Genomic DNA, 16,514 nt, shown 5'->3' on the forward strand with positions numbered 1-16,514 from the left:
AAAACCCATCAGTAAGTCACACTGTTGCACTGGCAAGTCAAGTGACAAGTTCCTTCATTACCATGAACACACACACTGTGGTATATTTGGATTCAGTCGCACATACACCGTCCTGCTGCCGGAGATAAACACTAGAACTGCAAATGTGGATTAATCCGCCGTTGAATATAGTCCCCAATAAATGCACTAATTGTATCAACTACAGTAGCCAGCCTTTTTAAATGAATTTAAAAACATGAACATCTTGGGCAGGAACCAATGTGCTTGGAGCTGAGTGTAACCGACAGCTTAGGGAAGTCAGAGAGTTTTGCGTGCGAGATGAACTAACACGTTGTTATTGTTGGTCTTTTCATGAGAATTGATGAAAATACAAAAAATAGCATCAGACTCATCATTTAGGTGATGCCGCTTTTATCTAATTACCCAATTCCCTGACCTAGTCTCAGTCCACTTGCAGTGCCTGACTAACTTTAAAAATCTGAACACACAACCCCCCGCTGCCACACACGTTTAAATGTATCCCATTTCCTCTACCCCACGCTCTTATCACACACACTGTACACACACACACACACACCTAAGGGCCGGTCAATGCAAGGATCTTCCATTCTTAACTGAGTCTCCTCCCCAGTTAAACACTCCAGAGCCAAAGATACACAGAACCAACGCTGTCAGTCCAAGCAAGTTCAATCCCAGATTGTGTCCCCCCCCCCCCCCCTCCGCCTTATAGTATCTATAGTCTCTCACACGGCTGCTGTGTACTACGCCAGGCCCATCTCCTCCAACACACTCCTGGGGGACTCGTCCTCCTGTCAAAAGGAAACACAGAGACGTTAGGATAGAGGACTCATTTAAAAAAACATGTATATCCAGTACTTCCAGAAAAATGAAAGTTTTTTTGTGATTGTTGCGGGCAAAAATCCTTGATTATGCGGCACGTTTTCTTAAAAAATGCGATGGAATATGCGGGATATTTATGCAATTTTATGCGATGAAATTGGTCATCATGGCTTCATCGCGGGGTTTGCAGCTTTTCGATGATGTTCACGTCGCGTAATTACGTCACTTCATAACGTTCCCATGGCAACAGGGGAAAATGGCTGCTCTTGTGTTAAGTAAACGCAACATTTTTCAACTTTCTGCTAAGATGTGTGACTTTTTTGCAACGAAAATGCGGGGATTATGAAATCATGCAAGCCCTGCATATTTTGCGCGGAAATCGGCAATTTATGTGGCGAAAGTGCGGCGTATTTGAAAAAATGCGGCCCCCGCATAAATATGCGGACTTTGACTGATTATGCATTGAATTATGCGATCGCATAATTGCGTTTTTCTGGAGGGACTGTATATCACACCACTAGAGTCACACTTTTTTCCAATCACTTGACATTATGGCATTATGCAACCGTTAAACATTCAGAAATGTCGAAAGCAAAACAAACATAATGCAGTCTATGGCAGCCAGAGACCATCTAAGGTAGGATATTAAACCTCACTATGTGTCTGTGGCTCTGAGCACTTAAAAAAACTGCCATTCACTGAAAGCTGAAGGTCTGTTTAGATCCATAATCTTCTCCACCTATTGTTTTATCTGGCAGGGCACAATTAAAATCTAAATTTTGCCAGTTTTAGACTGTATTTTTTTTAAACCCTCCATTTTGACCATATAGTTCCAGGAGCTAATGGACTACAGGAACTAAATTGAGAAACTGCATCTGTAGAACAAAACAAAAAATAGACAATTTAGATCAATAACGGATTCAAAAATAATGGCACCGCTTGAGATGCAATATTTACACACGAGTAAACGACAAACATGTGACTCTAAGCTTTAAATATACTGCATGTTTTTGTCTCTCTCTTTTACATGCCTGCTCCTTGCTGTAATAATGGACTTTGCAGCACCCAGTGGTAGCTGTGGGAACAAAGCTGTGCATAAGGTGTAGCAGGTGAGGTTTGCATTTAACCAATGCCTTAATGTTAAAAAAAACACTGCCCATGACTGCTGCGCCTGTATTCACCTTCTGTATGAGATGCTCTGTTGGAGCGCCTGTCTCTTTAAGCCAGTCTGCTCTGATTGGCCAGGGTGTTTCCTGGAATCTGCGCTCCGCCACCTCGCTGTTGTTTCACTAGTATCAGCTGGAACTACTGCAACGGAGTATATAGCAGGACTTTGTACCGTGAAAAATCACTAAAGGCTTCTAAACCAAATACTACACAACCGGACATGTCCCAGCAGTAAAGTGACCCGAAATTTGGGAGAAATGACCAGCATTGGCCGCCAAGATTACAGCTATGTCGCGTTAGCATGCAGCTTCTTAAAAGTTAGCAGTATGCTAACATTAGATTGTAAAGGAACAAAGCAGCATTTTCTACCGTCAAAAATCGCAGCTAAAGGCTTCTCAACAGGAATGCGACCCAAAATTGGCAGCCAAAATGACATTTTCTTACTGCCGTTAGCATGTAGCTACATGCGACAATGTTAACACAGCAGTAGCTTAAAAAAAAGTCCTGCCTACCTGGAGCAGATGACCAATCATAGAAGACCGGCTTGGAGTTGCATAACCGGAGCGTTGTGGGGAATCTGAACCTTTTAGCTCACAGGGATTTTTCTAAAATATGTTTACCTCATTATTTGAGGTTTGCTTTGGCCATGTTTAACATTAGAATCTGACATTATGACATTGTAGATATGACAGACAATACGGAAAAGCATAATATGTCCCCTTTAAACAATAGTAGTGTCTGCAAAAAAAATAAATGATTTTGCTGTTGGGGCTTCCTCTATCATAGAGGACGCCTCGTCTGAAATAAAGACAGACGCCGCTAACATCAGTAGAATTTCAGTGAAACGTTCCTGGTATTTAAAACACCACCAGCCAGGTCAATGGCATGATTTACTAAGGCTGCAAAGATTAATCAATTACAGTAGTTGTCAACCAGTAAATTTAATCACCAACTATTTTGATAATTGATTAATCGGTTTGAGTCATTCTAAGTGAAGAAAAAAGTCAAATATGTTCCATTATGTTTGTGATAACCTGCTAACTGATGTAGAAAGAGAAGGGAAAGCCTAAAGGCCAGGGTACCTCCTGCAGTAGGTCAGCCTGTTCGATGGCTTTGAGGACGCTCTTCTTAGACGTATCCTGGATCTCTCCTCCCATCAGGAACTCATCGAGGATGAAGTAGGCCTTCTCAAAGTTAAAGATGATGTCCAGCTCACATACCTGCACAAACACAAACAGGGCATCAATGCTTGCTACATCGAGGTTTTAATTCTTCACATGCTTATTGGGGGGGGTAACCCTCTCACTGTAACTCTGTAATATTAGATCAGCAGTGTTAAAACTAGGGCTGCACAATATATCGTTATTTTATCGCCATCGCAATATCAACTGACGCAATACACACATAGCGAAAGGCTGCGACTAATCGCAATAGACACATGATTTCCTTTTGTTTGTTGCAATTTGTTGTATTTTAGCAGAATACTGAAAGCAGCAGAACTGAGTACACTTTAGCATCCGTTTTATTGCACGTAATATTATTATTGTGATATTCAACAACGTTATCGCGTATCTTCCTCACATCGTGCAGCCCTACTGTAGTTATTTGTTGATTGTAGTAGTAACCAACTAGAGAAAGCAAACAGAGCAGGAACAACGCAGGAATTCACAGGTTTTTGACTTACACTGCCAAAGTATTTATCCAGAAGCTCTACAAAGCGGTGGATGACTTCCAGTGTGATCAGCTCGTTGTCCTGCTCTTCGATTGCACAACAGAAATACAGGCTGGCGTACCTGTACACAATTACACACGCACATACAACATATAAACAATATAAATAAATAAATCTGACAAAATTAGGGCTGGATGTCATTCAAAAATGTTCAATAGCGATATTGCTACCAATACCGTGACATGGATACCAATTCTGATATCAGGGGGTGGTGATGGCGCAGTGGATATGACACATGCCTTTGGTGTGGGAGACCGGGGTTCGATTCCCACTGCAATACATCAACCAATGTGCCCCTGAGCAAGACACTTAACCCCTAGTTGCTCCAGAGGCGTGTGACCTCTGACATATATAGCAATTGTAAGTCGCTTTGGATAAAAGCGTCAGCTAAATGACATGTAATGTAATTCTGGTTCGATACCAATTTTATAAAACAGAAAGAAATAACATTTACGTCACAAATGTTTTTATTTATTTTTCAGCTCCTACAAGTTGAGTCCTGTCTGTGTAACGTAGAGTTTTTCCTGCGTGACTCTACGACGTGTGACGTTTGACAGCCTATCACAAACATTATCGGTCTTTATAGAAGCATGCTGCATGCTTATTGGCTCACTGACACTGATAAGATTTACTCCTTAGGTTTTGAAATTGGGTATTGAATAACGAGGCATCTTTCCATACTTTAGAGGCAATTCGGTCGGTGCCTAAAAAGTATTGAAATCGGTACCCAGCCCTAGACAAAATGAATTCTTCTCCATGGCAGAGCTGGAAACAAGACTAAAACATAACCTTTTTTTAACCAAGTGAAAACATGCACCTATAGACACCTGAAGTAGCAACCACTGTGTCTACATGACACCAAAGCTAAAAGTGTTTGAGCTGCAGTTCCTTTTAATTGTCACTAGATGCTGCCTCAGAGGAAACAAGCTAATGGATTTTACTATACGGACGCTGCTTCCGTTTAGTGCTGGGCAATATGGAGAAAATCAGATATGATATTCTTGACCAAATACCTCGATAACAATACAGTGATATTGTGGGTTTGACAATTGGTGCTTTCACAAAATATTTACACAATGGCATTTTTGATTAATAATCATCAGTAATGCGGATACAATGACTAAGTAGGTAAAGACGAATAAAAGAACTAGAACAGTCTGGAAAGTTCAGAAAATGATATCACTTTTGCTGGCTCATGGCCTTTTTTGATGCCTTCTAGGGCTGGGCGAAAAATCGATTTTATCGATTAACTCGAATGTGTAGTTAACGTCGATTTGTTAAAATGAAAATCGATTTTCTCCTTAACATCCGCCAACGCTCCCCTCTGGGCTCCCATAGCTCCGAACGGGCTCAGCCCTCGCCCCGCGCGTTTGCCATAGAGATACACAAACAACATGGCAGCGACAGGGACTAATATTAATTCTTTTCTTAACTAGTAGTTTCATTACTTACTTATCCGTAATCTCCGCCGAAATGACCGGCAGCTCGCGGTGCTCTTTCCCCGGCTGAGAGTCACCTATTCTCGGATAACTGAACCACCAGCTACCGCTGACCTAAAGGACCACCATGCGGGGCACCAGAGGCGGTGTTGAGGAACTCTTTTGCGGCTCAACACATCTACTAAATGCCGCTGATACGACCGAGCTGTGACGGAGGTCTGTAGCGGCTTAAACAACTAGCAATCGCCGCTCTGTAGCACGGAGCTCCTCTTCGACGTTTGTTTCTACCGTTAGTTACTACGAAGGCGCTTGCTACAGGTATGCTACATTCAAGAGACCATGGGATGTTAATGTACGTTACTCAGCAACAGGTGAAAATAGGGGCAAGGTTGCGCAATAACGTTAAAATGATTTGAACTTTTAGCGAGGAACGAGAAGTGAATTACCTGTATGTGTGAAAACAGCTTTATCTCACGCATCCGTTTGTTTGTTGAATATATAGCACCCCCCCATCCATAAAAAGGGAAAACACTCAAACCAATTTATATTTCCACAAAATTGGCATGAATAATCATAATGGTATACATGCCCCATGTGTGTGAGTCAAAACAAAATAAAGTTAAAACTTGTTTTGAACAATTTCTTTGTCATCTGCAGATTGATTTTAAGTAGGGGGAGAAAATAATCGATTTAAATCTTAAATCGGATTTTTTTGGAAAAAATCGGGGATTTTATTTTTAGGTCATATCGCCCAGCCCTAATGCCTTCATTCCATTACTCATTTCCTGCAAAGCCTTTTCATGCCGAAGCTCTTTGTACATCTCCTGAATACATTGTCTCAGATCGTCGTTTTGCTGGCTATTTGCCTCTTTCTCAGATTCTGCATTCATATGCATATATCCGTTTATTGAGATAACTAAACTATCAGTTGACATTTTGTCTACCTATTCACCTAAGACTAAAAGACATATACTCACATTTCAGAACCTAAAATCATATTTTTGGCCTTTTTTTGTTTGAAAAAAGTGATCATCAAAATAGCTTCCCATTCATTCTGTTTGTCATGGTTGTGGTTTCTGTTGTGATTTTGCCAGTTTATTTTAGTAATTCATTCGAAAATGTTTCCTTGTGGTTTACTGTCATGTGTTCCTGTATTCCCTGTTGTATTTTACCCTGTTTCATGCTTCAGAGTCCTGTTTTACTTTGTAGTGTCTGATTCTCCTGCGTCATGTCTTGTGTTACTTCCTGCCTTGTGTTTTCCCCGCCTCTGTGATTGTCTGCCCCGCCCTCATTCAGGGCTCCAGATTAACTTTTTTCACTAGGAGCACAGTGGCCCCAAACTGAAAATCTCAGGGGCGCAACTAGAAAATTTAGGGGCACACACCGTAAATCAACATGCTAACCAAATATTCACATTTCTACTAATTTCCACTGTATTACTCATAAATGCTTTGATAATAGATGCAGAAATAACAACGTGCTGTTTCAAATTCAGTGTCACTTTTGAAGATGCAACATAGAAGGTTAACTGACAGCACCATCGTAAAAAAAAAAAAAATATATATATATATATATATATATATATATACCAGCTCTAGTCTACAATTACAATGAAATTACTTAAAATTAAACATGCATTGTTTAGGCTACTACTGAACCAATATTGGTACCGATACCTGAAATTCGGTTCCGTTACCCAACGGTACCTTTTTTTTTTTTGGTACTTTCCCTCTATAATTACAAAACAATTATTTCAGTTGTAAAAATTATTGTCAAACCTATTTATCCTGTGTACTTAGAACATTATGTTATTTTATTAGAATATGTTACACTCTAAAGAAATTAAACAAAAATAAAACCCCTAATTGAATAATTATTCATTTCTTACTCACTGTAACTTTTATTCTTGTATTTGCATATTCTTTTTTAGCCTGTTTTATTTTCGTGACCGTTTTTAGTTGCTCTTTAATCATGTAAAGCACTTTGAATTGCCTTGTTGCTGAAAGCTGCTGTAGAAATAAAGTTGCCTTTCCTTACAACTTCAGCCTGTCAGTCACCAGGGCACAGAAACCACTGTTGTGCCTGCTTAGGAAGTGTAATAGGTGAATTATACTGGATGCATCCAAGGTGGTGTGCGCCATCGTGACGTCAAAATGATGTCATATCCTGCCGGCGCGTCCAATTTATAGCGCGCGCCCAGCTGTCGCGCACGGCTCTTCTTTTTTTTTCAGCGGCGCACGACAAAGCGGAAACGGGAGGCCGAACGGGTTCGCAGCCAAGCGGATGCCAGGGCTCTCAGAGTGACTGCAAGTCTCTCTTGTAAACTTACTGGGTTAAGATGAGTTCTTTTATGGTGAATGAAAGGCTTGATCTGACGAAGTAGGTCATTGAATCAAATGGAAGCATTGACAGCAATGCTGCTGCCAGTTCTGCCGTTGTTTACCTTTTTTCTTCTTCTTCTAGTCCGTAGAAAGAGCAACGTCTGTAGCCTTTGCTCATTAGCGCCACCTCTGTTCAGGAGAAGACTGCAACTAGTGTCGCGAGCACCAGCGCGAGTATAAATAGTCACGGCGATCTCATGACGTCACATTTGGATGCGCCATGCGGGCTGCGGTTACTGTAAAACACGCTTAAGGTCAACAGCACCGCGGCGGCTTTCGGCTCTCCATTAATATTATATCGCAGCAAACGCTGTCTGCGTGAAGTTTTGAAAAACTGTAACCACACTTGAAACCACTTTATCGGCATTTCCATGACTCACTGTGACTTCAACAAAACTGCAGAGCCGACGTAGTTTGCACCGTCCGCAGCTATGCGTGTGTGTGTGACTGTGTCAGAGCTCTGTCAATTTTCAGAGAGGACAGATAAGCTTGAGCTTACGTGCCCTCAGGTACCGAAATTTTGACGTTTAACGTGTAAAAAAGGGGGCAAATTTACTAGTCGCACACGTGCGACTGGATGTAAAATTCAGTCGCACACTCGAAAAATTTTGGTCGCAAAATGCGACCACTTGGTCGCAGTCTGGAGCCCTGTCGTTACCTTGTGTATTTAGACTCTGTGCTTTCTTTATCTGTTCGTCATCGTTTCTCCCGGTGTTATTCTCTAAACAGTGGATGCACATTTGACATTTAATTAGACAAAATGCCAGGCAATGAACGGGTAACAGGAGGTTTCTGGCAAACGGTAGAGCTTCTACTGCTAGTGCAGTGTTGCCTCAGTCTCCACTGCAGGAAATCCCCACCCACGCACACGCTGCTTCGTTTACTTAGCCCACCTCTGTGTTGTGCTCTTCTACAGTAATGAGCCCTGACACACACTGATCTCTGTGTGTGAGTGTGTGTAATACTCATGCTGTGGGGACATAAATCACATGTGGATTCACCCTCCTTTTAAGGACAAAATGCAAGTCCTCATAATGTAAATCATTACATTTTACGGTGAAGGCAGTGGTCGGGTTAGGGTAAGTCTCCAGGAAATAAATGTAAGTCGATATAACGTACTCTAAGTGATGGAAACCCGACTGTGTGTGTGTTGATTGGATGCTCTGCACTGGGATCAAAAGCCAGAGATTATAGAGCCTATATAGTGCAGCATTTTACAGGGTTTTATTCAAATAAAAGTTATTGAGTTTGAAAAGTGATTAATTCAATTTGGATTTAAGTTGCATATATAAAGTCAAAGTTAAAAGGGCCATTTTGTTCCATTTCCTTATTCTGGCGTTTGAGACTTTTTTTACTTAAAAATAATCTTAAAATCTTAAATGAAATGATTTATTTATTTATTGATAATCCATTTACATAAAACAAGTTCACATGCCAGGAAAAAGAAATGAAAAAAGCCAAATGGGCATTTAACATATATATACATATTTGAACAGTAACACCCGTCTCTTTTTTGTGTGAGAAGAAATTAATTAAAGGTGGTTTAGGTTTTCAGCCCTGTGCATACTTTAATTCAATCTGTATTGCAAGATGAAGCTTTTACTCTGAAAACCACCGTGCACTGGAAGATTAATTGTTGAGACTAACCGTTGCAGCTCTATCTCATCTCACGTTAGAAATTTAACAAGAACTGATGTTTACACTTACTAAACAGTGGATGCACATTTGACACTTAAATAGTCAAAATGCCAGGCAATAAAAGGATTAACTTTAGGTTTCTGGCAAACGGCAGAGCTTCTACTGCTAGTGAGGTGCTCCCTCAGTTCATCTCCACTGCAGGAAATCCCTCTGTGCTCGCCGCATCACCCACCCACCTGCCCACGCACACACTGCTTTGATTGCTTAGCCCACCTCTGTGTTCTGCTCTTCTACAGTAATGAGCCCTGACACACACATCTCTGTGTGTGTGTGTGTGTGTGTTTGTGTGTGTGTTTACATCAATGAGGGTGGACTGCTGGGTCTCACCCTTTCCACCCACCTAAAATCGAATGCGGCTCAGCCCACGGACAAACAGAGGAGAACTTCTCATTGGTCCGTGGGAGGTGAACTAAAGTAAAGAGTAGACACACTCAAACCAAAGAATCTGCTGCAAGTCGGCTTTAAGACTTTTGTTTTAATGGAAATCAATTCATCCCCGTTTTTAAGAGCCTCTTGTCGGTCAGTTCCATTAAGTCTTAACATGAATCGAACATATGATTGGCAAATATAATTCCCAATTGATGATAGGCTTACTGGCCTATAGGTAAGGTAGTCACTAAGGCCATCCACAGATGCAGTTAATCCTAAGGATTCACTCTGCCACATGTATGTTTAACATTAAAACATGATTTAGAATCATGCCAACAATTATTAGGCTATTATATTATAATAGCTTAGTATTCTAAGCAAAAATGTATCCCTACATGTAATTGAAGGCCCAGTTTAATAGGCAACTTAATTTTACAAAAGATGTAATAGGGGGTCCCTGCTCCATCTCTCTTTCAGTTGAGGGGTCCTCAGCTTAAAAAAACATTTAAGACCCCTGATCTAGCTGCTACAATGCGATATTGATATATTGCCAATGTACATGTATGCCAGCAAATCGAACATATCAAACATTTATGGGTTTTGAACTGCTAACAAACAATTCAAAAATGTCAATTTGGGCTCTGGGAAAATTTCTAATGGGCATTTTTCACTATTTCATACACTAAACGATTCATCAAGAAAACAAATGGCAGCTTACATAATAATGAAAATGCTAAGCTGCAGCTCTACATACAATTTATTAGCCAATGAATTATCAATATCATCCTCTCTTCCTGCCAACAGAGTAGTGCCAAGTCTTATTTTAATCTGACTATTTTGTCATCCATAACTACATGCAGACTCTTACAATACATGGTATGTTGTATTTCCAACATACTGTACAAGGATGCATATTGTATAACTATAACAGTTTATTGTTGCACCTGAAAGCAACAATAAACTTACCTGATGAAGGTCTAAGACCGAAACATTGTATTTTTCTAAATAAATTATTTCTTGTGTAATGGTCAGTGTGCGGGACTTTCTCTAAGCTTTTGATCTGCTACTTTTGATCATATCCTACGCACCTGCCTGACAAAAGAGGTGTGCAAAAAAGCTTTCTTACGAAGACCTTAATGAAGGACAATTCGGACCTATATCACGACATAAAAGTACACCGCAATGTAGAGTCACAAAAGTACTTGCAAGGTAAATACATGTATTCAAATTGAATAAAAGCGACACGGAGTAATACTAATCTGTACATATACAGAGAATTATATTTGGGCGAGCAAAAGAAAGAGCTACAACACCACAGAATAAAAAAAAAAAAAAAACATTTCAATGAGCATTAGAGGTAGCGTTACATGGAAATAGGAAAATTAAGACCTGTTTAAAATTATTGAAGACCTAGAGCACAATACTACTGAATGTAAGACTTTTTAAGGGAGAACATTTTTGATTTTGAAAGTGAAGACTTTTTAAGACCCTGCGGAAACCCTGATGATACTGCTTTTCTCTTGTTGGCTCACTTGTGATGTGTGTGGCCTAGTTAATTACAGTCTAACTAGTTAAAAGAATCTGGACTTCTGGTCTGGACTGTGGATTGACTGGCGGGGGGGTTAAAATGCTGGTGAGATGGTTGTGTTAGTTATTAACGGTTTAATTATTGGGGACTTAAACATCTTAATTCAACTTGGAATAGGAGTAAAATTGGGTCGCTAGGCTATTCATAATGTCAAATATTCTATTTTTGGCAAACTGGGTCAGACAGAGATGCACTTCCTCCTCCACTGGGAAAAAGTATCTTCACTAAGAGATTTACACCTAGGAATAGAGATTTTTCTGTCCGAGCCCGGCCCGCGTCCGACGGAGCAGTAACCGAACCCGGCCCGAGCCTGACAGGCATTAAGATATTTATGTCCGAGCCCGACACAGTTAAAATCTCGTTTTTTTCTCATACGAATGACAGATACGTTTGTTTTGCGTGGAAAGCCCGCTTTTATTAAGCAACTGTAGGAAGGCATTCGGAAATGTCAACAGATGAGCGCATCAGCGCACACGGGGCAACATTTCTGAGGACTATGGTTAACTGCTCCTCAGATCTCTGCAGGGTAAATCCAGACAGCTAGCTAGACTATCTGTCCAATCTGGGTTTTGTGTTGCACGACTAAAACTACCTTTGAACGTACACACCAAAACAAGCTCCTTCCCGAGATTTTTGCAGAGGCACTGTTGCTCGATCCGGCGTGTGATTGGTTCGAAGAAATGCCAATAAACCAGTGCACGTTTTTCTCCAGACCCTCCTCCGCAGCGCTGTGGAGGAAAGTCTGGCAAAGCGAGACTAGTGAATGTGTGAATGAGAACAGTTTTTCTTTTATGAGAGACAGGAACATTTCATTGCCAAGACAATAAAAGGCATTCTATTCTATTAAAACATCAAAATGAAACTCTTGGCTGGTTGTCTGGTTAATGTGCTGTCTTTTATATTCTCACTCAGCCAATGATAAGAGAAAGTAAGAATGAGGTAAAAATAAAGTACCTAGTTAAAAGAATCACTGACACTTTAGGGAGACACTTCCGGCTGGCCAGCAGAAACGAGTGCAACGTTTTGAGAGTTTATGATTTGGCGTACTTCTTTTTCTTTCTTTTTTTTTTTTTTACCTTTTGTAGACAATCTTGAGGTCCCTCCATTCGAGGAAGCTGCACATCTTTGGTTTGCGGGCGAGCACTATCTGCATCAGCTCCCTGACCATCTTCTTCTTGTCGCGCTCCGCTGTGGCGGTGTACCACTTCTGCAGACGCAGCTTCCCCTGCCGGCTGAAAAGCAGCATGAAACGCATCTACACACAGACAGGGACACAGACAATTCAAAACAAGGGAAAGCATTATTGACTTTTTGATTTGATTGAATATATATTCTACATGTTGATCTATCTGCCGATCAATGAGAAAAGTGATAGGGCTGGGGACGACTTGCTTTTGTCCCGATTCGATCCTTTCACGAGACATGGTTGCCGATTCGATTTGTGCTGGGATTTTCATTTATTTTTTATTTATTTCATTTATTAGTGTCAGAGTATTGTGGTTTTGCCTTCATCAATTTAAGGTATATTTTTGATCCATCAACTTAACGTTTGAGAGCAATCCGTCTAAATACCTTCATCAAGTCCGTTTTCAATTTTCGACATTATATTTTAGTAGTGATGTTACATGCTGCGTCGAGTAATCCTGCAAGTTTTCCGTGAAGCGCAGGTCGAGGATTTCATCGTTTCAGACCAATGAGGTCCATTGGTGACGCCCTTACGCAGTTGAGAAATTATTGTTCCTGAAAAAAAAAATAAAGTCTCCCCTCTGAGTCATTTTTCTAGTTACACAAGCACATTCACCGCCCTCTGCCTGACTAAACCACTGCCACTTTCCAGTTTTAGAACACTAATATTGCCTCTCCTGCCATTATTATTAAACAATTATTTAACAAAGGATTGATCAAACACATGTGGTGCATTACTCACAAGACAGGTGAAGTTATGTTATTGGCCTACTTATCAGAAAACACTATATTAATAGGCTATAAAATGGATTACACCAAGGCTGATTTTTTTTTTTTTTGTCATTATCAATCCTTACTGGCTCAAAATACAGTACATCACCGATGGTTGAGATCATCTGCAATATATCTGCCTGTTTTACACTCTTCCACCAACAGTTGGTATTGTGAGCTCATGAAGCCTCTAGGGTATTTGAATATTTGTTTGATGGGTAGGCATTCGATTTTCAATTTGGGGATTTGAATATTTGTTTTTTGGGAGCAAACGTACATGCAGGCTAAAATTCACTGTGGTGTTGTGTCAAGATTACGCTGCTAGCTAAATGTCCGCTAGCCGCTGGCTAATTTATGCAGCGCTGTGCCGTCCATCTCAGCCAAGAACGGAGAAATGGTGAGTTACAAACGAGCAGTCTGATGTTTGTAGACAACTCTCTGGTTATACTGTAGCAGCCTGCTGTCGTTTTCAGGCGATTTGATAAAGGCAAACATGGTAACACGTTAGTTACGGACGTGCAAAATGCCAATACAGGGAGGCGCTGGCTGGCTGAGCATTCAATTTTAATTTATTTTTTTAAGATTCTTTTTTTTTGGGCTTTTCCGCCTTTAATAGACAGGACAGCTAGGTGAGAAAGGTGGAGAGAGAGGGGGAAGACATGCAGGAAATCGTCACAGATCAGACTCGAACCCAGGACCTCTGCGTCGAGGCATAAACCTCTATGTATATGTGCGCCTGCTCTACCCACTGAGCCAACCCGGCCACTGGCTGAGCATTCATTCACACGCACACTGCGTCCGAATCAACTCTGAAGAAAAGCAACCCGATGTCACCCTGCTGTGGACAATCATGTAACGTTAACCGGCTAATCAGACTTGTCAGTCGCAGTGTGCTAGTCCCGTAATGCTACTGTAAAAAAAAAAACGTTTTCAAACACAACACGTGCAATAAACCGCTCAGGATTTAGTGTGACAACAGGTGACTGTGTCCTGCAACAACAAAGCAGTCGCTTCATCTCTCGCTTCCCCTCTTTTTCCAAAGCCGTCTTCGAAGCTCAAAAAATGCCCTAGAAGCCTCATGAAATGAACCTTTTCGCAAAGCAATTTGCTGGAATGCTTTATCTCACCATCATTACATTCTGGTGAATTTTTTTTTTTTCCATCTCCAATTAGTGTCAATTAGGAATTGGAGTATCAGTCAATACTTCTGCCTGGTCCGATTTTGTCGTGGAAGACTCGCTAGGCAAGGGTCACGTGAACAACACAGGGATGGCTGAGCCAGCACTAGCCCTAGCGAGCTAATCTGCTAGCATTGTGACTACTGCCTGAAGTATTTAGCTGGGAACTTGGGAGAAATTCTCTGATAACAGAACTGGAAGACATTGGACATTTTGAAGGGATCCTTCAATGTGGTTATAATGGATATAGTGTTATATTTTAAAGGAGGGTTAGGTTATCTATCTACCTTGGCTGCCTTCGTCAATCGCAACCTTTGCCTTGGCAGTTTGTAGCCATCGAGAGTCTCCCACACGGCTGCACAGGACTTGGGTTAAAGTGGGCTGACATCAAAATTCACTCTGTCTACTGAAATATGTAACTAGGCAAGTGTATGCTAACACATTACCTATAGCAACTTCATAAACTGGGCATATCCAGGTGCTGTGCATGGCCAATACTTGATTAATCCCTCTTAAATTAGCAGATTTCTGTGATATTACACACACAAAAGATGGTCTATTGTACAGCTGCATTATATTCACAGGCAAATGCAACCATGAGTGAATATCGACAGACAGACAGACAGACAGGCAGGCGCGCGCACACACACACACACACACACACGATAGCCTACTGTACAGCTGCATTATATTCACAGGCAAATGCAACCATGAGTGGATATCAACACACAACAGTGACTCTGGGATTATTGCAGCTTTAATAAAACTCTACAACTCACACAACCACAACATCAATCTACTGGACCATCTACTAGTGATCTTTACTTACATCCGCCTGCTACATGTCTTTACCTCTGTTCGGTCTATATGACAAAGAGACAACGGGGGAGGTGTAGATCCTGTTTGTTTTACAGCAGCAGCAGGATACTTGGATGGAGGATAACTAAATATTGACTGATCAGCTATTTAAAAACATGTCCCATTTGTTAGGTGCAAAGAAAACTTTAGTGTATATGATTTACTTACAGCTTCACAGTTCCAGGTCCAGATTCAGACATTTAAAGGTGATACGCTTTTTCAACAATGAATGATATAACATAACATTGCCTGCTGTTAGCATACCCATCTAAAAACTTGGTCTTTTTGAACAGCAAGAAGACAGAACCCACAGCTCATATTTTGTGTATGTAAACATCAAAATTATACAGGGTGCTTAATCTTCTTAAAAAAAAAAAAAAAGAAAACCAACATCTATAGACTGGAGTGTAAATGGCATACACACATTTTAACTTAATCAAACAACAAAAGACATTGTTGTTGCACCAACTAAGTTAGCTACATCTGAGTGCCAGCAACAATTGTCATTACAGCCATTGGAATTAAAGGAACATTAGTAGCCATTTATATACACTATTTGGACACATACTTTCGGCCATGTAGTGTACCAAAAAAAATCCAACAGTGACAAATGAATGTATGGTTTGCATTTTAATCTGACAATAAATTATTGCTGTGCAAACAAGCTGTAGGTTGGCAGGCAGCTAGAAACAGCCAGCTGAGTAACAGCCATCCAACTGTCACCTCTATTGTTGACACCGACTAAAACCTGGGCCTTAACTCGTTACCTGCGACGAGGAAGCTCGGCAATTATTCAAATCTTAAATTAACACTGTCTGCAAACCTCAATTTTAACATAAACTGGATATCATTAAGATAACGTTACAGCTAACACTACACAGGCCATACGCTAATTGAAAGCCCTACAGTGTGTTAGCTATACAAGGCTATTTCCAACCTTATGCTGTTATACGGCCTGTTAGCTTGCAGGCTATATGCTGACAGAAGCCAGGTGAAGGTAGCGCAGGTGGGACACTTCCTGAAATCATACACCTTGCTAGCATTAGCTTAGCGCCTAGCCCCCCGGCTTTTTTTTTAGGCGAAAGATAAGCAGGAAGGTTAACTTACCATTTGTTTTGAATTTTTTTAAGCTACTGCGACGTTACAAACAAACACTACGTCTACACTGCCTGGTCCACGTAAAGGAATACACCGCGGCTAACGTTGTCAGTGCATGTCTGTGTCAGAGTCACTGAAGCTAAGCTGAACGAGCCGAACCCATTCCCTGCTACTCTGAGCAGTTCCGCCTCTAGTGAGCATGCGCACATT

At 40.9% G+C, this 16,514-nt stretch overlaps 1 protein-coding gene and 1 long non-coding RNA gene across 3 annotated transcripts in view; both read right to left on the reverse strand.

Annotated features, from left to right (window-relative positions):
• Nucleotides 1-214: 214 nt before the first annotated feature.
• Nucleotides 215-16,514, reverse strand: part of LOC118493523 — a 30,642-nt gene continuing 14,342 nt past the window's right edge. Inside the window, exon 2 of the long non-coding RNA XR_004895479.1 lies at nt 215-464. This is a non-coding gene — a long non-coding RNA (uncharacterized LOC118493523). The remainder of the gene's footprint in view (nt 465-16,514) is intronic.
• ap1s1 (adaptor related protein complex 1 subunit sigma 1) lies at nt 219-16,498 on the reverse strand. Of its 2 annotated transcripts, XR_004895477.1 has the most exons (6): nt 16,314-16,498; nt 12,291-12,469; nt 3,692-3,800; nt 3,090-3,227; nt 564-809; nt 219-478 (listed from the first exon to the last, which is right to left on the reverse strand). XR_004895477.1 is itself a non-coding variant. In XM_031279347.2 (5 exons), exons 1-5 carry the CDS (start codon nt 16,314-16,316, stop codon nt 762-764), a joined length of 477 nt encoding a protein of 158 aa, XP_031135207.1. In that variant the 5' UTR covers nt 16,317-16,498; the 3' UTR covers nt 219-761. The 2 variants fall into 2 exon arrangements, 1 of the variants encoding a protein (XP_031135207.1); XM_031279347.2 differs by having other exon boundaries at nt 219-809.

This window comes from Sander lucioperca, chromosome 17 (genome assembly GCF_008315115.2).
Source record: "Sander lucioperca isolate FBNREF2018 chromosome 17, SLUC_FBN_1.2, whole genome shotgun sequence".
Classification (NCBI taxonomy): domain Eukaryota; kingdom Metazoa; phylum Chordata; class Actinopteri; order Perciformes; family Percidae; genus Sander; species Sander lucioperca.

Excerpts from the sequence above, each read along its gene's own strand:
- ap1s1 (XM_031279347.2), bottom strand. Across the intron at positions 3,801-12,290 it reads CTCAAGATTGTCTACAAAAG|GTACGCCAGCCTGTATTTCT; the intron begins GTAAAAAAAAAA and ends AATTGTGTACAG. Across the intron at positions 3,228-3,691 it reads TGGATAAATACTTTGGCAGT|GTATGTGAGCTGGACATCAT; the intron begins GTAAGTCAAAAA and ends GTGTTTGTGCAG.